At 56.6% G+C, this 20,789-nt stretch overlaps 1 protein-coding gene across 1 annotated transcript in view; it reads right to left on the bottom strand.

The window, feature by feature from the left end:
* Positions 1-18,648, bottom strand: part of JUP (junction plakoglobin) — a 23,741-nt gene extending 5,093 nt beyond the window's left edge. Inside the window, exons 1-9 of the mRNA XM_029927041.1 lie at positions 18,495-18,648; positions 7,653-7,865; positions 5,765-6,024; positions 5,311-5,549; positions 4,352-4,553; positions 3,409-3,553; positions 3,184-3,287; positions 1,542-1,880; positions 72-319 (exon numbers count right to left, since the gene is read on the bottom strand). Of these exons, the coding sequence (XP_029782901.1) occupies positions 72-319; positions 1,542-1,880; positions 3,184-3,287; positions 3,409-3,553; positions 4,352-4,553; positions 5,311-5,549; positions 5,765-6,024; positions 7,653-7,857 (1,742 nt within the window). The 5' untranslated portion in view covers positions 7,858-7,865; positions 18,495-18,648. The remainder of the gene's footprint in view (positions 1-71; positions 320-1,541; positions 1,881-3,183; positions 3,288-3,408; positions 3,554-4,351; positions 4,554-5,310; positions 5,550-5,764; positions 6,025-7,652; positions 7,866-18,494) is intronic.
* Positions 18,649-20,789: the final 2,141 nt, after the last annotated feature.

Consider the following 20,789-nt stretch of genomic DNA (forward strand, 5'->3'; position numbering starts at 1 on the left):
CCCCCCACCGCTCCACCCCCGCGACAGTCAGACAAACCTCACCGGTCCTCCGGGAAAGCATCCTCCACAACTTGCCTCCCCATTCACGCACCCGTGCACACACATTCACAAAAGGATGCTGACCCCTGGGGAGGGCGGTCGCAGGCAGCGCCAGCTCACTGACCGTGTAGGGCTGCTGCGTGCCCGCAGCCACGTGGCGCTGGGCATCCTGGTGAGCCTTGACCAGCAGCTGAACGAGGCGGGGAATGACGGCCGCCTCCTGCAGAGGGGCGTGGTTGGCTGGACACAGCGCCAGATTCCTGATCAGGCCGATGGTTGCCTGACAAGCACAAAGGACCACAGTCAGGGACACTTCTTGGGCATCTGGAGAATCCCAGCACCATCTCCCCTTCCCTTGTCATCTCTCTGTCCCCCAGGCCAGACACAGACATGCTGGAAGACCTCCAGACCATGAAACCACTCCCAGCACACGTCCCTTACTCCAAAGGATTGGTGGGTCCTCCTGTCTAACTCTAAGAGCCCCAGCTAAAAAAGCTGAAACCCCATTCTGGAACATTCTACCAGCCCCGTGCCCTGACCCCCACCCTTGTCCCTTCTCTCAGCACCCCTTCTCCCCCAGACACCAGGGTCTTACTTTCCTGGTAATTCCCAAACCCTGATTATCAGTAAGTCCTTGCCGTGGTTGACCCCCAAGCTTCCTGCTTTAGTGATGCTCGTACTGTGATCAGTCCCCAGTGAGGCCACTCTGGGAAGAAGCCTCCTCCCCAAGGTCCCTGTCGTCCAGAGGCCACGAGGGCCTCCCAGGGTCCCTCAGGGTCTTACAAACAAGCTATCATCTCATCTGACTCTCAAAACAAGCAGCCAGGAGAGCAGGGACGAAAATCATGAGCGAAGGGGACGTGAACACAAGGTAGATGACCTTTCAAGGTCACTCTGCCACTTAGCTGCTAAGTCAGACCCTCCCCCCACCTCGGGCTTGCAGCAGGGGCCAACCCCCAGGAGGTGCCACACACTACCTTTTTCTCTCTCACTGTGGATTTTTAAAATTCAGTGTGTAACTACTTAGAATCATTCTTATCGGTACTGTCAAAACTGTCTAAGATTTCACCAGTGGGAGTCCCTTCCAGCCGGCCCTCCTCCACCCAGGCAGCGTCCTGCAGAGAAGGCCCTTCACATCCTTAACCCCTACGGCCGACACTACATACTCCCCCAGAAACCTTTCCGGTTTCTGTCTTTTTTAGTGTCCCTGCTGAATTTTTGCAGGGCGCAAGGACTTTGGACACATGACACTTCGCCAGCTTCCTTGTATCTAGATGTTGCAACGTGATCAAGTTCCAAAGCGTCAGCCGAAGCGACGTGTCCCTCGGACCAGCCGCAGGGCCTGCGAGCCCGTGACAAATGCAGCGTCTGGAGCCCACCCTGGCCTTCGGACTCAGGGCCTCTCTGTTACAGCAGCCTCGCCTGTACCGATGCGGCACCTACCGCCAACGGCAGAGAGCCCCCTCCCCTCGCCTAGCCCCCACAGAGGCCGCAGCAGCTACCTTGACCAGCGGCCACTGGTTGGGCTGGTTGAGCAGTTTGACAATGGCCGGGATGCCGTAGTTGAGGCGCACGGAGTTCTGGGCCATCTCGGCCTCCGGGTGGCGGCTGGTGAGGTGGCGCAGGGCGCAGACGGCAGGCTCCGTGATGTCGTCCTTGTCACCGGCACGCAGGATGGCGTGGATGAGGGCCTCCACACCGCTGTTCTGGGTCACCAGCGTCTTGTTCTTGCTGTTGTTGCACGTCAGGTTGGACAGAGTGCCCGTGGCGCAGGTGAGGACATTGACGTCATCCACACTCAGCTGGTTCACCAGGATCTTCAGCACGCTCTCCAGGCCCTCCTGCGGGGTGTAGGGGAGGCGGTGGAGAGGGGGGCCCCCAAATATATCCGAGAACAACAAGATGGCCGCACAGGGTCTGAAGCCCATCCAGCTGATAGCCGACAGGCCTGCCTGTGCACCTGGAATCATCCTTGTGATTCGGCAACACCCCATGGGAAGGTGGCACGAACAGGACGGTTGATGGGCTTGCGCACAGACCCACAGTCAGGGGGCCAGCTCCAAACCCAGGCCTGACTCCAAGTTCATGCTCTTCCCTCCAACCCCTCCTGCCCCTCTCTGCATCCTCAGAGCTAGGCAGGGCCAGAAGGAAATTGCAGAGGAAGTCACATGCCTTGTGGCCCTGCTAACCTGTTTTTCCCTGCACCAAATCCACTTTTAGGAAACATCCCTGACCCAGAAGCCACACTTGTCCCAGGGGGAGCCACGTGGGCCTTGAGAACAGAAGGCCCCCAGGCTTTGGGATAACAGTTCTGGGTTCAAATCCCATCTCTGCCAGTTTACTAGCTGGGAGCAAGGGCCACTGCGTAACTCCCTGGGCCTCTGTTTCTTCACCTAACCAGCCGGGTCCCACATTCCACCTCCAGTTGTTGAAGGGGATGAGCGAGCCAATGTCCACGAGTGCCTAGCAGAGTCCGGCATGTGACCAGGGCTGAGTAACCAGCCTATGGATGGGGGGTGGGGGCCTCTTAGGAACGGTAGTCAGGTTGGAAAGGGAGACCAGAAATCCTGTCCTAAAGCTGCATTTTTCTTTAAGTTGTGTTTTTAGCCACCAGAGCCCCCAAGCTGTCTCCTAGTATGTTACTGTTCCTTGCCACTGGGTCTAGGTCAAGATCATTCCCCTGGTGCCACCTGGGAACCTGTGGTTTAGGGACACCAGTGCCTTCATCTCTTCTTGAATCTTTTTTTTTTTAATTTTGTTTTTAGTGTTTATTCATTTTTGAGAGAGAGAGAGACAGAGTGTGAACAGGGAAGGGGCAGAGAGAGGGAGACATCGAATCTGAAGACAGGCTCCAGGCTCTGAGCTGTCAGCACAGAGCCCAATGCAAGGCTCGAACTTAGGGACCGCGAGATCATGACCTGAGCCAAAGTCGGATGCTTAACCGACTGAGCCACTCTTCCTGAATCTTTAACTGATTAGAACCTTAAGCTAAAGGGATGAGGGTCTGCAGGATATTTCCAGCCTCAGCCACAGGGGAGCCTCCCACGGCTCCTGAGGTCAGAGTCCCAGACAGGAGCCTGCATGTGGCAAGAGGGGAGGACAAGGTGGCTGAAGAGGTGGACCCAGGCCCGAACGCCCCCTCACCTGTTTGGTGGCCACATCCGAGAGATTGCGCAGGGTCCAAAGGCAGTTCTGTACGAGGCGGGGGCTGTTGCTTGTCAGGTGTTTGCCCAGGGCCTGCATCCCACCTGGGGCACAGGACAGGGGGCATCAGCCATGGGGAGCACAGCTGGCCAAGCCTGGCTGCTGGCCCAGGCCTCCACCCTGCCCCTCCCAGCCACATAGGACATCTCCCACGACCATACTCACCAGCCTCCACAATGGCGGGCTTATTGCTGGGACACACAGACAGCACCTTGAGCACACGGCTGGTGGTCCAGAGCAGCTTCTCATAACTGTAGTTGCGCATGATCTGCACGAGGGCCTGAGGTCCTCCGTTGGCCAGGATGATGAGCTGAGGTGGGGGACAGTGGAGAACAAGTGTGAGACAGACAGGAAATACGACAAGGAACAAGGAAAGGAGTGGCAGAGCCGTCATTACTGAGCTTCAGCTAAAACCTGAATAGCTTTTGTGACTACTAAAAAGGCCAAAACTTTGAAAAAAGGATAATACACAATGCTGACAAGAATGGGGTGAAATGGAACTAACTTATAGCACCAACAGCGACATTGTTTAAAGAATACAATCCTTCTGGAAAGCAATCTGGCAGCCTGGGTCAAAGCTCAGAAACATTAAAAATCCTTAGCCCCACTGATGAAAAACTGCTCTACTTCTTGGAAAAGATGTGTGCTCAAAGATGTTCATGACAACGCTGTTTATAAAAATAGAAAATCGAGAGCAATCTAAATGCCCTCCCTCGGAAAAGTCTCGGGCCCTCCACTTAACGAAATGCTCTTTGCCCCTACAGAGGGTGGTTTTGAGGATGATACAGCAAAAACAAACAGAAAACCAAACACAGGAAACAGATGCAAAGGTGTACATTTGCCATGCCTACACCCACGTACAAACGTGCCCGGGGAGAGCACCACAGGAAGCACACGGAGACAGCAGCAGTTGTGTGAGGATGGAGGTTTTTTCCTTTCCTTTTCCTAATCCTCAAAGTATCTCAGTTACATAAGGAAACATGTACAGCTGCCTGTACTCATGTATTTAACCTAAAAATGGTGAGGAGGCAATGGCCAGAGGCTGCAGCTGGACAGAGCGAGGCGCCGGAAGGCCGTGGGGCTCGGCCGGGGGTGGGGTGCAGCCCACCTTGCTCTCCTGGTTGCCATAAGCCAGGAGCTGCAGGCAGTCGGTGGTGATGGCCAGGAACTTGGGGTTGTTCTTGTTAAGCAGGGGCACCATCTTCTGCAGCCCATCTGCCAGGCGCACCGCCATCTTGGCGCCCTCCTGGTAGAGTAGCAGGTTATGCAGCGTGGTGATGGCATAGAACAGGACCGACTCCACGGGGGAGCTGGAACGGCGGGCAGCGGGTGAATGGGAGTCAGGTCCCAAGGGCCTGACATAAATGCAAGCTAACCTCCCCCAGGAAGCCTTCCCCATACCCACACCCCTGTGGAAACAGCCCTTTCCTGAAGTCTCCTTGTCCCTTGAGCCCAGCCCCACTCTGATGCATGGAGCACACAGCACCAACCCTCTCCCCACTGGGAGACCATGACTCCTCCTGCTCTGGGCTCCTAGCCCAGTGCTGAGTGCATAGTAGGTTCCCTGGATGTCTGTCTCTACTAAGTAACTACAATATGGGCGGCCGCGTGCAGGAGAGGCCCTGCAAGGGGGTCAGAGGATCTCCAACCTCAAGGAGCTCACAGCCCAGGATGGAGATACGGAAAAAGGCCAGTCAACATTGCAAGGCTGAGAAAGATAAAGGTGGCGAGGGACTTTGCACATGCTGTTCTTTCTCCCTGGAATCGTCTTCCCCTCATCTGCGCAGGCCAAACCCCACTCACCCATCAACACCCTGCTGTTAAACTGCACAGCTTCCCGCAGCTCTGCACAATCCTGGACAGACCTCTGCCCTAGCCTATACCGTATCCTACTGACTAACGTGCTAGTCACGTGCCTGCCACCCCTGCTGGGCTGTGAGTAGCTGAGCGCCGGGATTGGGTGTGGTTCTGCACCTGGCACATAGTAGGGCCTCAATAAACGTTGTATGAAGCCCAGGGAAGGGAGGGGGGAAGCCCCAGCACCCCACAGCAAGTAGGGGCGGTTACCTGAGCATGCGGACCAGGGCAGGGATGCCGCCTGACTTGAAGATGGCGAGTAGCCCCTCGCGGTGGTGGGAGAGGTTGTGCAGGATGCTCGTGGTGCAGCGGGCCGTGTCCAGGTCACTGGTGTTCTGCATGGTACGCACCACAGCTGCCACCAGCTGGGGCGAGCCCATCAGCGCCCTCCGTGACGCCTCTTTCTTGGACAGCTGGTTTACAATCATGGCTGCCTTGGTCACTACCACCTGAGGGGGAGAAGGAAGGATGGGACCAAGTGAGCAGATGGGCCGGGCTGGCTGTCACTGGGAGACAGAAGGGCCAGGCGACCCCTCCACGAAGCTCAGAGGGACCCAGGCCAGTCTTTCCCCGCTGATGGGGCCCCAGGTAGGGCCATCCCCTGCACACACCTGACCTCTCCCCTCTCTGCCCTGCCCCCACCCTGGCCAGGCCCCTCACAGACCGGGTCCTCATCATTGAGCAGTTTGGTGAGTTCAGGCAGGGCCCGGGTGGCCAGCTCGGCGTCGTCCTGGTAGTTGATGAGATGCACGATGGCGGACTTGAGCAGCTGGGATGGCTCGGCCAGCCGCTGCAGGTTGGTGGTCTGCCCCTCCACCTGGGTGGCCAGCAGCAGTGAGCTGTCTTCACCTGTCACGCCAGGACACATGGCCTCCCGCACCCGCTTGGCTCTGGCTGTCGTGGACATCTGGTACTCCAGGTCGCCTGGGGGCCAACAGGCAGGGACTGAGCTGCAGGAGGTGGGTTTGGGGGGGTGGGGAGGGACACTGGAGAGCAGGGCAGGCCTGTGGACAGCCCACCTGGGTTCTCTGGGCTGGCTCCCTGCCCCCAACCAAAGCCCCGGGACTCCACTTATACTCCTGCCTCTAACCAGGGGGGAGTTCACCGTCGCCTCAGTTATATCAGCTGTAAAATTGGGTGCCATTCTGTCCATCACAAGGAATTCTTACGGGAATTAAATGAGATAATAGTAATAAACTGCTCTGCAAAGAAAGGATATAGTGCAAATAACACTACCAAACTGAGTGAATGTTACTATTTGTAGGAATAGCTAACATTTTTTGGAGTATTTACTATGTGCTTAGCTGTGAATTAAATGCTTTTCTTATATTTTCTCACTTAATCCCACAACAATCCTACAAGGTCAGTACTATTATTATCTCCACTTTACAGATGGGGAAACTGAGGCACAGAGCGCTTATAGGAGTCCAAGCTGGGGTCTAAACTCAGACAGCCTGACTCCAGAGCCCAAACCCCAACCCTAGGCCCCTCCCTTAACAATCGGGTTGGGATAGCAGGAGACAACTTAAGCCTCCTTTCAAGTCTGAAATCTCGTGACTCTAATTATATCCTCATCATCTCCAAAGGAGGCAGTTGTCCCATTACATAGGCTAGCAAAGAGAGGCCCAGCCAGTGTCACACAGCAGATCAGAAGCAAAGTTGGGAGTATGGTTTCAGAAAGCAGGAGGTAGGTTCTCAGCTCAGGCTGCAGGTTCCATCCACCCCTGGGTGGATCCAGGAGCCCCACAAATAGGTGCCCACGCTTCCCGGGCAGCCCTGCCCTGGCAAGTGTCCCAGTGCCCTGGGGTGAGAAAGGCAGAGGCTCCACCCCGCAATTAGGAAGGAGACAGCACGGAGCTTTCCCACCTGGGTGCTGCACTTGGTGGCTGCCCACACAACGCCTGGCCAGCCCTGCCAACCCTGCTGTCAGGGAAGAGACCCCGAGAGGCAGTGGCTGAGCTCCACATGCCACAGCCCACCCTGTACCCTTCCCAGCTCCCATAGCTCACCCCGCTCATTGTTCGGGGCCCCGGGGACACCTGCGGACAGCAGTCCTAGGGCCCGGATACCCCTCTCCCCCAAAGAGCCCAGCCCCCTGGCTGGTGTGGCATCCCTGCTCCTAAGCCCCAGAGCCTGGAGCCAGGAGTCAGCTGTCACCCTACCACCTGGCCTCAGCCTCTCTGCAGGTCTCCTCCTACCCCCACCAGGACCCCTGTCTCCCCATCAAACTTGAGGCTCCTGGAGCCAAAGGACCATCTTCCCCTATAGTGATGCCTCCTCATTATACTGTAAGTTCATGGAGGGCAAGGACCACGCCTTCAGACTGGCGGGTAGAGTCTATGCTTCCCTCTCTGGAACCTGAAATTCAAGGAAGAGGAATCTGCCTCCCTCTCAGATGGGGGTACCCTGAAATAGCTGTGCCTTCTCCCTCAGACAAGAGCTCCCTAAATTCTGCCTCCTTTTGCTCTGACTTCCCTCCAGTGCCAGGCTGGTTTTCTGCTGAAATATTTCGATGTAACCATTTCCATGAAACAGTCCCAGGGGATCCTGACCTTGGCTCTGGGGCACCTGAGTGTAGGTGGTGGTCTTCTTGAGCGTGTACTGGCGCCCGCAGGCCTCATCCTCCTCCATGATGCCCTTGCTACTGACCGAGGGCACACAGGTGTTGGCACCCGAGTGGATGCCGGAGTCATAGGTGTATGTCTGTTGCCACTCGGTCACCTTGATGGGTTGTTCGATCAGGTTCATCACCTCCATGGCGGCTGCTGGGGACACAAAGGCAGGGCAGGAAATCAGCGGGCTCCAGCAAGGCATCCCATCATCTGGCCCAGCCCCCTAGTGGGATACTCAAGTGTGAGTCCTGGGCTTTGATCTCTGACCTCCAGCCCAGGGTGGAGTGAACCCCATGGGGAGCGGGGCAGTAAGGGCAGATGCCACACCCCAGCCCTGGGCTCACTCACCTTGCCGCCCCTTCCCAATGTTCCCAGAGCAGGAGGTGCTCAGGGCCTCCAGCAGCTTCTGGGGTCCCGCAGCCCCCCCGCCCCCGCACGCACTGGGGCTCCCTGGGAAAGTCTGTGGTGAGGTAGCTACACCCAGAGCACTGGACAGGAAACTGGGTGGGGCGGGGAAGCAGTCAGACAGGTTTCTCGAGAGAGCCCCAGAGGCTGCTGGGAGCAGTCCAAGGCTCCCTTGGAGACTCCAGAATCTCAGGATCTTTCCTGAAAATGGGGCAGGATCCCGAGTGACTCCAGAGACCCACGCCCTAAGACACCTGTGTCTCCAGCACCCCAGTTCCTGCAAGGCTTTTCCAGAGTTTTGTGCCCCGCTGACCAGTTCAAATAGCAGCCCCACACTACTGGGCCAATCCGCCTCTCTGCAGAGCCCAGCCCTCAACTGCAAAATGGGGTAAAAGCACCCCCTCAGAGGTTACCTGGTGCCTAGCACATAGTAGGTGCTCCTTGTTGGCACCACGGCCGTGTATCAGTGCTTCTTCTCCCTCAGGGGTGTTTCCCCATTTCTCATCCTCCTAGACCCAAGGCTAGAGACAAGGGGTAGGGCAGGCCTCAAGAGGGGTCCCTGCCTTTCAGGCACCCCTCCCGCTCTCTGCAGGGACTTGGGGACCTGTGAGGTTAATGAATCGCTGGGCCCTCCTTTGTACCACGGTGGTGAATTCCCACTTGGTCTGTTTGGCTTCCCCGGTCTTGGGAGCAGATTCGGGAGCAGAGGCAAGGCAAGGGCGTGCCAGTGAGGGCCCGCCTTGTGCCAAAGCTTTCACTAAATGCCCGCCGCCCCACAACCAGGTTGCAAAGCATTGATCTGCCCCTGCCCCATTTACAGACAGGGAAACTGAGGCTCCTCAGGTGGAGAAATGGCAGGGCTGAAGCCAGGCACAGGCCTGAGTGACTCCCAGGCCTGTGGCCTCTGCACATGCAGAGTGGCCTCAGACAGCAAGCAGGCCCCAGGCCGGTCCACCCATGATGACAGACAGTACTCAGCACCTCAAATCCTTGGTCCCATCATGGCGGCGGACCGGGTGAAGCCAAGGGTGGTTCATCTGGTTCAGCCTGCCCACGCCCCCTCCCAGGGAACAAAGATCACCAGGGATCCGTCCTTCCAGTGCTCCCTCCAGGAGGAGGCTGACTGATCCTTCAAGCCTCCCTGCCTTTTATGGCCACACAGGCTCCTTCCCTGCCTGTGAGCGCACCTGGGACAGGCAGAGGCAGGAGCCAGCCCAGCTCCCAGCCGCCTCCTTCGCCTCCTTCCTCTCCTCCCGTCACCCCGAGTGACTCAGAGTTTCGAGCTGACAAACAGAAGCAGGCCCAGAACACCAGACAGCGGGCTCCGTGCCGCCAGATGCACCCAGCTGCTTCCCAGGCACCGGCCAAGTGTGGCTATTTCAGGAGGAGCCCCCTCCCCCACCCCCGCCCTCACCACACAGGGCCCAGCACTCCTGCCTTCCGGGGTGGGAGAGGGAAAGAATAGAGAAATTTGGAGAAGTAGGCTTGTCACTGAGCAGCCACCAGGGAGGTGAAACCTCCAGGGAGGAGGCCTGAGACATCCAAGCTCCACAGAAGGAAGGTAAAACTGTACTAGGATGGGCAGCAGCGTTAACCCCGTAAATGCCACTATGCGGGGGCAAATGGCTGAGCAGACATCTGGGCGCTGAGCCTCAGTCAGATCTGCTCAGGACAAACTGGACATCTCTAGCCCTGATCAGTAAGAACACTCCAGGGGCCCCTGGGGGGCTCAGTCAGTTGAGCGTCCAACTTCAGCTCAGGTCATGATCTCATGGTTCGTGGGTTTGAGCCCTGTGTCAGGCTCTGTGCTGACAGCTAGCTCAGAGCCTGGAGTCTGTCTTTGGATTCTGTGTCTCCCTCTCTCTCTGACCCTCCCCTGCTCATGCTGTCTCTCTCTCTCTCAAAAATAAATAAAACATTAAAAAAAAAAAAGTAAGAACATCCCATGCAGGCCAGGAAGAGCCCCTCTCCAGCAGAGACGGCCACCTACTCCTGTGGCTTCTGTGCCCAGGCAGGGGGGCACAGGTCTCACCCTGGACCTCAGGAATTAACCGCCCTTCCCCCACCAGCCCCATATCTACAGGGACCACCAAGGTCAAGGCTGGCCATAGGAGGGGCGTTTTGCCAGCAGGCCCCTCATCACCCCTTCCAGCTCAGGCTTGGAGCTAAGAGACGCTGAGGGCTGGGCAGCTGCTCCGGGGCCAGAGAGGGGCCACACGGAGGTCAAAGGATCCATGGGGGAGGGGACACTGAGCTGCTTTTACCAACAAACGTGTATCATGCTTGCTTCAAAGCCACTGGGCAGGCATTTTATTATTCCCCATTTGCAGCTGAAAAGACTAAGGCACCACACTGAGAAAATGGCAGGGCTCCGCTCAAATCCAGGCCTGCCTCACTGCACACCAGCCCACTACACAGGGCGGCTTCGCTGGCTCCTAACAAGGGACCTGGGAATGAGGGATTCCCTGCAGTCAAGGAGGGATGGTCAGACGGCCAGACACTGCCAGTGTAGAAGAAAGGGCATGGCGTGGCTGGCGCCTGGGTAGAGCTGAGCCCCTTGCCAGGGGAGAGGCGCTGGTGAGACCAAGGGTGCTTACAGAGGGAGGCGGGGCAATGGCTGCAAAATCAGGAGTCTCCCATCCTGGCGCCGGTCCTGGTCCCACATTTACAGGTGTCCTTAGGCAGCTACCTTCCCTCTGTGCTTCGTCTACAGAAAGGGTGGCCTGGCTGATCTCGAAGGAACGTTGATGTCTAAGGCTCCGGGAATAAGGAACCCCGCTCCCCACAACAAATGAGAAGGCTGAGAGGGTGGGCAAGGTGAGAGGTGGGGACACAGGTCAGGGCAGACACACTCCACAAAAGGAAGGCTAGAAGTCAGACCGCAGGCAGGACAGTCAACCCTCCCCACCTTTCTCCTCCTTGTCGACTCCCAGGAGAAGTGGAGAAATTATCTCATGAGAAACAAAAGTGCTGCTTTGGCAGTTCCCAGGGTGGAGGGGGCCACACCCAACCTGGTCTCGCCCCTCTCCGCCCCGACCTGGAGCGAGACCCGCCACAATGCCCCTGGACAGGGCCAGGGTGGAAGTGGGTGAGACAGACATGGCCCCGCCCACACACTCAGGCCAGAGACGGGGCAGAGCCGGGCAGAGCCAGACACCGGGCGGTTTTCTGAGTTGCAAGGGGGGCCTCTGCTGAGCAGCATGCTCTACCGTTGGCCACACAGGAGGCAGAGAAGCTGGCTCAGAGGTCACAGGGTGGGGTGGGGAGCAGGACAAGGGACAGGAAGGGAAGCCTGGGCCCTGGATGGGGAGTGCAAAAAAGCCTCTCTCCATTGGTCTACACTGGGTAGGAATCTGCAAGCAAGCTTTGCCCACACTCTGCCCTTCATTCCTGCTTCCTCCCCAGCATGGCCAACCCAGCAGGCTGGCAGGAGGCACTCTAAGTCCAACACAGTCCCAGTAGAGTGTGCTCCAGTCCTGACATTCAAAATAACTGGCACCCACGTGATCTCACGGTTTGTGAGTTCGAGCCCGGTGTCGGGCTCTGTGCTGACAGCTCAGAGCCTGGAGCCTGCTTCCAATTTGCTGACTTCCTCTCTCTCTGTCCCTCCTCGGCTCACGTTCTGTCTCTGTCTCTCAAAAACTAAATACATGTTAAAAAAATATATAAAAATAAAAATAAATAACTGCCACTGGGGCGCCTGGCTGGCTTTAGTCAGTGAAACATGTGACTCTTGATGTCAGGGTTGCAGGTTCGAGCCCCACTTAGGGTATAGAGATTGCTTACAAATAAAATCTTTTAGGGGTGCCAGGTGGGGCTCTGTCAGTTGAGCATCCAACTCTGGCTCAGGTCATGATCTTGCAGCTTGTGACTTCAAGCCCTACATTAGGCTCTGTGCTGCAGTGCAGGGCCCTCTTTGGATCCTCAGTCCCCCTTTCTCTCTGCCCCTCCCCTGCCTGCTCTCTTTCTCTCAAAAATAAGTAAACATTAAAATAACAAAAAAGAGAAAGAACCTCTTTTAAAAATCTTTTAAGGAGCACCCAGGTGGCTCAGTCGACTTCAGTTCAGGTCATGATCTCATGGTTCGTGAGTTCAAGCCTCGCGTCGGGCTCTGTGCTGACAGCTCAGAGCCTTGGAGCCTATTGCAGACTCTGTGTCTCCCTCTCTGTGTCTGTCTTTTTTCTAAAACACCTGGAAACAAGGACAGCAATAGGCCGCCCAAGAACGGTGCTGGAAACAGACTTAGACACACAGCATGAGAGCCGGAAGTGCGGGCAGAGCCTTCCAGCAGCTCCTTGGGCCAGTGGCCAGCATCCTGTGAAGACTCCGATCACGGGCTCAGACGGTGACAGAGGAAAGGGTCTGTGGGCAGGGCAGGAGAGCATGGGAATCAGGGAAGGGTACCATCCAGCCCCACCGCTCACTGGCTGTGTGCCCGTGGGCAAGTCACTCGATTTCCTTAAGCCACACATTCCTCGTCTGCAAAGTAGAGATGATCAAGCCACTCCTTCCTTCAGACCATGTGTGGATCATGGATCTAGCACAGCAGTGACTGGAAGCCCTCTGTTGACGGTCAAGGCCCAGGGAAGCATTCTTCTATTAGCAAAGCAAAGAAATGGCAGAAGAGGAGGAGGCCAGCAGAGTCAGGCCTGTGTTTTGGGACCCAGGACCCAGAGAAGGGATCTGCCTCCGGGCCCTAAGCCAGAGACCGGCCAGAGTGCAGGGGTGGGAGTGGGGGGCTGGGCAGGAGGAGTTATATCCGGTCTGGGAGGGGAGGCCAGGTGGAGATACTGCTCTGCTCTCTCCCCACTTCCCAGTCACATTGCTGCTTCCTGCAGCCAGGGGCGGGCCAGCCAGCCAGGCCTGGACATTCCCCACATAGCAGTCCCAGGAGAGAGGCTGGGCTGAGCAGGGTCACCAGCCCCCACCCTTCCCCACTGTCTCTGACTCCAGCAGAGACTTGGCCAGCCATCCCAAGCAGACAGAAACAGACCCTAAGAAAAGGACAGAGACAGACATGACTGCTTCTCTTGTGAGCCCTGTCTCCCCCATCGGGCTGGGACTTCTTAACTAGGCCTCTTCCCTCAGACTGGGGACCCCAGAAGGAAACCCCCCACAAACTAGAGGTTCCGTGGCAGACACTGTGGTCTCTCCTCTCAGAATGGCCATTCCAAGCTGGCAGAGACTGAAATGGGGACCACATATGGCCAGGGCCCCCGGGGACAGGACAAGACAGAGGAGCCCATCCTCCTGGATGCTTCCAGAGGAAAACCCTCACTTCCGGTCTGGAGGTGGGCCCAAGCTGCTGCCCAGAACTGGCTGGGGGCGGGGGAGGCTCAGGTCAGGCGGTCCCAGCTGCTGTTTGTTTTCTTCCTTCTGGGCTCCTTCCCAAAGCAAACAAACCGGGTGGGAAAATGAAGGGGACCTGGAGGAGAGGGAAATGCGGGGCCAGGTGGCTCGACCCTGGGAACCTCGGGGCTCCCCCCTGGAGCTCCGGTCCCTGCTGCTGACCCTCTGTGGACAGAAACCCAAACCAGGGGATGACCCCAAAACAGGGCTCCTGGGAGTGGAAAAACACTGCACCCAGCCTCAGAAAACCGCAAAGGATGGACTTGTGCCAGGGACTGCAGGGCGCACAAGTGCCCCCGGGGGAGGAGGGGGTTTGGGCAGCCTTGACCCCAGCTGGTATCCTCTCCATAGGGGGTGATTCCCCAGGGTTTCATTCTGCAGGGATCTGCCCAGCTGACTCCAGGAAACACAGGGAAAACCCAACTATTAGTTCCCTGTTCTCCATTTGCTGGAGAAAACTAGGATTTGGAAGAAGGTTTGGTTAAAGATTTGTTATTGTAGTCAGAGCATGAGATCATCAAGACTGAGGCTAAGGAAGGAGAGGATGCTAAGAAAAAAAGAAAAGAAAGAAACGTTCGTGGTGGGATTGTGGGTGATTTTCTTTTCTTCTTTGGTAAACTTTTCTAAACTTTCCAGTTGTTTTTCACAATGAGCAGATACTACTTTGTCAATCAAGATGGAGGAGGACTGGACCAAACTCCCCCTCGCCCCCATAATAAGAAAGAAGCGGACTGATGGCCCAGCATCATCCCAGCTCTGTCCCTGTCCCTGCCACTCAGTCCAGTGTCCCCAGAGTGGGGAAGGGACACAGGCCTGTTCAACCCACACTCTGCAGGTCACAGAAAGCTGAGCTTCCTGCCCTGAGGTCCCCCAAAGGCTGAGGTGCCTGAGCAAAGAGCTTTCTCTTCAGGCCTGGCCAAGGAAGTTGCTAGAAAGTGGGACAGTCCGTGCCCCCAGACCTCCCCCAGATTCAACCATGTCCCAAGAGAGAGGCCTCAAAATGTCACTTGCAGAGACACAAACCCGGTGACCCCAGCACACTTCTCTTTCTCTTCACAGGAGTCACGGGGCCAGCCGGCTCATGGATACCTGTCCCTCTCACCATCGGGACTCTCTTCTCCCAAAGGACACAAGACTAGGAGTTTCCCCAGGGGCCCCTGCAGACCTCAGACTGGCGCCAGAGGTACTGACCCTTGCCTGCCCTCTCTCCTGGGCAGGATGGGCCCCCCTCAAGCTCCCATAACAGACAGAGCCCTGCTTCAGCCTCCTCAGACAAGAGTCAATTCTGATCTTTCATCTCTCTCTCTCACTCAGCAACGCAAAATCTCATCTCTAACAGACAGGAAGTCCTTCCTCCAGTCTAGCCTCCATTCCTTCCCTAAGAGCATCAGTCCCAATTGCTCTTGTGTCCTCAGGGGTGACAGAAAACTGCAAGCCTGGCACCCCCTTCAGAGCATCCGCTGGGGCTGAGATCATTCTCTTTCCTCCTCTGTCACATCAAGGGCCCTTAACCTTCTCTCCTCCAGGATCAATAATTCCCATGCCTGGGGTCCCCTCTGGACCTCAAGGGATCCAAAGCCCAGTGCCGATGACATCGGAGCCCAGGCTGCACTCACACAGACAGTGTTCCCAGGCCCATCCTGGTGTCAGGGGCCCAGTGGACTGAGGTGCCAGGAACCAGGGAGGTCTGAGAGGACAGTGACACCAGCGCCTCTCTCGGGGCCCAAGGCTCTGGCTGACACCACCCCCATCACCAGACAGGCCCTCCTGGCCCCCCAGTCTCCCAGCCCCAGAGCAGCCTGGCAGCACTGACTGGTACTGCAGGACAGTGGCCCAGTCCTAAATCTGACTCTCATTTCGGTCTACTCCCCAGGGACCAGCCCCCCGACCCCACTCCACCCCAGCAAAGCAGGAAGTGCCACTTCCTTTACAGGGACAAACCCAGGACAGCCCAGGGTCTGGTCCAGCACAAGCCGGAGGCAGCAGCAGTTTTGACCCCTCCCCTCCCCCTGCACCAGCCTCCTCTGTACATGGTCACTGCCCTGGCCTTGGGGAGATAGCCCTTCCTCACCACCCCCCCACACACACACACACACCAGGAACTAAAACCCAAGCCAGGGAGGTTTCAGAGGGCTGGAGGCTAAGACATGAGTCACCCCTTCCTGACCAACCTGCCCCCTCCTTCACCACCCACACATACCTTCCTGGGTCATTCAGAATTCTCTTCTCCCCAAACTCCTAAACAGAGGCTCTCAAAGAGAGAGCACAGATTCATTCCGGGGCTGTAATGGGGTGATATAGCAGGATGGGCTCTGGGCTTGGAACCAGAGGACCCAAAGGCTAGTCTTGACCCTGCTTGGGTCACGCTGTGCAACCTTGGGCTAGTTACTTAACTTCCCTGAGTTTCAATTTCCTCACCTGCTGAATAGGGTAATGATACCTGCCTCTAGGGAGAGTCATGAAGTGAGAGCAGTTGATGAAAGTGCGTGGTATCCGTAAAGTCCTCCCTTACTCTTTCAGTCACCATTTATCACGACTTATTGGGTCACACGTATTACTCCCATTTTGCAGAGGTCACTGAGGCTCAGAGAGTTGAAATGACTTGACCAAGACCACACAGGTAATGAGTGACAGAGCTGGGATTCAAACCCACCTCAGTCCACACCCAAATCACTGTGCTCAGAACAGCCCTACCATGACATCTTCCCAACCGAACAGTCCTTCCATGGACAGTCCGTCACCCCGTCTCATTCTCAGGGGGATCCTTTTCCCACTCCCTCATCAGTACCTGCCCAGGGAGGGAACGCTTCCTACACACAGCCCCAAAGCCCAGAGAGAGGTTCCAGATGGCTAGAGCCGGAGGCGGGACTGGGGCTGGGTAGACAGGGCTCATGCCACCCCAGCTAGGGCTTGATCTAGCAAGAAATGACTAATTGGGTCCCACCTCTCCTCCCCGCCCCCACCTCCTGTCCAGTGCATCGCCAGTTTCCACCAGGCACCCCTAGCAATACTTCCTCAGTATTATCTTTTCATCACAGCCACAAACCAGATTAGCTAAACTAATCATTTAACCATGTAATTACAATGCCTGCCCCTCCTCTACTTTGGCCCACAGAAGAGGGAAAACAGGTTATTTCTGCCCAAATTCCATCTCCTTGTATCTTCCCAGAGGTACACTACCCACTAGAGCAGAAGAAAGGGGTTCCCTCCTCAGCCTCCCGCTAACCCAGGGCATTCTATGGGGGCTGCTCTGACCCCTCCCCCCTGCCCCAGCTACAAACACCGAAGAGGTGGTAGGTCTTTCCAACTGAGTTAGGTCAAGCAGCCCTGATTCTCTCCCAGGACCAAGGGAGAGCCTGGCTTTTTATATTTCCCCTCTGTTCCCCATGAGGCTGTCGTCCAAATCCCTACAACACTTTAGATTTTTAAAAACCAGTGCTGAAAGCCTGGTTATCTCCAACTCTGCCCAGGGAAGGGGTTCTCAGGAAGCTCGGGTGAGGGCAGGTGCTCAAGTGGCTCCCCGCCTCCCCAGGCCTTCCTCCTGCCCCACTTTCCCTAGGCAGCTCTCTCAGGAAGGGGTGGTTGGGGAACTGACTGCAAAAGCCTCCAGAAGGAATGCACCTTCAAAATCCAGAAATCAAATGGAAACCAAGCCCCAAGCTCCACACTCTTCGGTCTCAAAAAAAACCAGTCAGCCGTGGGGGGGATGGGGCAGAGGAAAAAAAGGCCAGAACAATCGCTCCCCCACCCTAGTCAATTTGGCCCTGCCCTGCCCCACCCCCATTCCTGGGGAAGGGGCAAAGCTGGGGAGAAAGCCACCGGCGCAGGCCTTAAGCGAGGGGGTGTGTGGTCCCCGGAGGCAGGAAGAGAAGGAAGAAGCTGCTTCCCCTCTGGCCCACCGCCCCCCACCCCTGCCCACTCAGACCCCAGGGGCCCAGCAAACAGGATGGATGTGGGGGCAGGGACGACAGGGTCAGAGCGCAGGCATCAGCCGGGGTTCAGCTTGGCCAGCTGGGGGAGGGGGCCTTGCCCCAAGACGGCCCCCCTAAGCCTGGCCAAAAGCCCTTGAGCAAGGAGGCAGGAAAACCCGCAGAGAAAGCTGCCGTGAATACTTCCTCCAGGAAAGTTTGTTTGGGGTGATTTTTTTCGACAATAAGGTTAGAGAAGAGTAGTCCCGTTCCCCTATCAACACTCTGGAAGCAGCAGCTGCTGGAAACTGGGCCAGTGAATTTTCCAGCCACGCACGACCCCTCCGCCCAGACCCCAGTCCGAGCCACGGGTGCCAGACACCAGCTGGGCGCGGAGCCGGGCCCCGCGCCAGTCCCGCTGTCATCTCATCCCACCTCCGCCGGCGCAGCCCCAGCACGACACCCACCGGGGCGGAGGGAGGCGCCGCGGGTACAGTACCGACGAAGCCCGGGAGCTGGAGGGCAGGGCCTCTGGACTCCGGGTGCTCACCTGCTCCGCAGGTGGGGCCCGAGTCGCTAGGAAAATGTACGCTCGGCCCCCACAGTTGGGCAAATCGGGCGCAGACAATAGGGCCCCACCCAGGCCTGGGGGAGTAGAGAGGGAGGGGAAGCGAGGATGACGCGTGAGGTGTGGTGAGAGTGGCCCCAAAGACACCAGCGGCAGCAAGTTTGCCGAACTGTACATTCCTGACTACAGAGCGAGCCCTGGGACGCAGACGAGCAGGGCAAAGTCTCCCTCGCCAGAGTCGGGGCGAGAGTCGGGGCCGAGGCGTCGGGCGAGCTCCACGGGCCCCAGGTCAGGCGCGACCCCACAGCCACCTGCGCTCTTCCCTCCCCGCCCTTCTCAGATCTCCAGCTCACGCAGCCCCCAGCGCTATCCGCCCGAACCTCGCGCCCCCTAAGTGGCCGCACCCAAGGACCCCAGCGCGCCCCCTGCCGCCGGTGCAGGGTGGCGCTCCCCGGCTGGCGCCCTCACCTGCCCCGTGACGGCGGGGATCGCCCTCTCGGCCGCTTGCCGCCCTTCCCTCGCCCCAGCGATCCCAGCCCCGTTCGTCCGCACCTGCGTGTGGAGCCTGGCCGGGCTGGGTAGGGATCGGGCCGGGCTGGGAGCCGGCGCGGGCAGCGAACTGAGCTCGGCGCGCTCGGGCGGCGGCTGCTCCGGACTCTGGCCAAGGCAGCAACTCAGTAACCGAACAAAAGGCGAAGGGACCTGACAGCCAAGCCACGCCTCTCGCCCCTCGAAGCTCCGCCCCTAAGGGAAACGCCCACCCGCTGATGAGGGTTCACTGGCTGCCTCTCCTGACAGTCCCATCGAGGGGCGGAGCCTCGCGCCCAGTCCCCTTCCACCGCCGCCTCTGTTTATCCGCTGGCCATTGGCCCCAGGGACTGCTAGTCGGCTCTGGGGACGGCCTCCAATTTGAGGTTCCATCCTCAATCCGCACCTATTGGCAGACAGAAGGTTACTTCCTCCTGATTGGACAAGGAATTGTTAGTAAGAATAAGGAAAGAACCAATGGGAAGGATGGGGTGTGTCTTGCCCCACCCTAGCTCTGAGCAGGTGAGACTCATTAGTCTCCCCTTCCCCCTACCTGTCCAACAGGTGAGTCAGGAGACGCCATGGGAAAGAACAAACGCCTTCACAGGCCAACTCAGCGTCAGGCATGATGCTTCTTTGGGCTTATTCACCCTTGCCACAGAGTGGTAATAACATATTTGTATAGCATTTCATAGGCTTTTTTTTCTGAGTTGGGATTTTTCCCCCAAATATGGAGTGCTCATGAGATTTAGCATTAGAAGGCCTGGGTTTGGGTTCTGCCACTAAGCAGCTGTATGATTGCAGGCAAATTACTTAATCTTTTATCCTGTGTCTCCTCATCTGTAAAATGGGTACATTAGCTGGATCTCTCTCATGATTGGGGGAATCAAATTAAGGTTTGCAAAATCACTTAAACGACTGCTAAATGTTAGAATTGAATGATATGGGGGGTTTTTTAAGCTTATTTTTGTGAGAGAGAGAGAGAGAGAGAGAGAGAGAGAGAACCAGCTGGGAAGGGGCAGGTTGAGGGAGACAGAGGACCTGAAGCGGGCTCTTTGCTGACAGCAGAGAACCAGATGCGGGGCTCAAACTCAGGAACCATAAGACCTTACCTGAGCCAAAATTTGAGCCGAAGTCGGAAGATTGACCAGCTGATCCACGCAGGCGCCCCTAATGATAGGGTCTTTAAATATTTTTTAAGTTTATGTATTTATTTTTAGAAAAAAAGTGAGCGGGGGTGGTGGGGAGACAGAGAGAGAGAGGGAGAATACCAAGAAGGCTTCACCCTGACAGCAAGGAGCCTGACTCGGGCTCCAACCCATGAACCATGAGATCATGACCTGAGCTGAAACCAAGAGTTGGTCACCTGACTGAGTCACCCAGGTCCCCCTATATGGGTCTTTTTTTTTTAATTCTCATGACAATTCTGAAAAAAAAATTAGGACAACAAAATGAACCTCATTTCAAAGATGAGGAAAGTGAGGTTCAGAGAAGTCAGAAAACAAAAAAGTGGCCAAGAACCCCATTCTTCTAATTTCAAGACCCACCAAACACATGTTCTTTTGATGGAATAATAGCATACACATAAAATGTGAAAGCAACAGGGAGGGGTGGGGGGAAAGGCAAAAACAAATATTCTGGGCAGAGCCAGAGAGCAATGATTTGGGGCAAGACAGAGAAAGTATTGGGGGATTTGGAAAAAATCAGGCAGTAGATCTAAGGCAAATCAATGCTGGCATGACAACACAGCCCCTCAGTGGCAGGAGATTGTGGGTTAGGTATCAGAAAGAACTTCCCAATAGGCAAGTTAGGAGGATGAGGGTCTTTCCTTTCTCTGGTTAGTGAGATGAATGCCTGCTAGTGGGTGGACAGCATGCTGAGTTTACCAGAGACATTCATTCATCAACACAAGTCTTGAGCACCAACTGTATGCTAGGCATGGAATTAGACCCTGCTAACACAGAAAACCAAAATGATCCCAACCCTCAAAGGGCTCCCAGAGAGCTAAGTGTAAACAGGTCATCTTAGCCTATTCTGAGTGTGTGGGAATTAGCAGGGCTGGCGAGGCGGGGGCGGGGGGCGGAGCGGTGGTTCAGGGAAAAGGTCCTCCTTCAGACAAGTTCTATAGCCACAAAGTTAGCACCCAGGGTGGGCTAGGTTCAAGGCACCCCCACTTGACCACTTTCCCACCACAGAAAGGAATGATGGCCAAAACAGTCTCACTTCTGAGGCTGTGCCATCCAAGAAGTCTTCCTGGAGGAGGCCAGGCAGGTATCAACATCCTTAACCAGGTACCATCCCACATGCCAGGACCACTCC

The sequence above is a fragment of the Suricata suricatta genome, chromosome 17 (assembly GCF_006229205.1).
Source record: "Suricata suricatta isolate VVHF042 chromosome 17, meerkat_22Aug2017_6uvM2_HiC, whole genome shotgun sequence".
Classification (NCBI taxonomy): Eukaryota; Metazoa; Chordata; class Mammalia; order Carnivora; family Herpestidae; genus Suricata; species Suricata suricatta.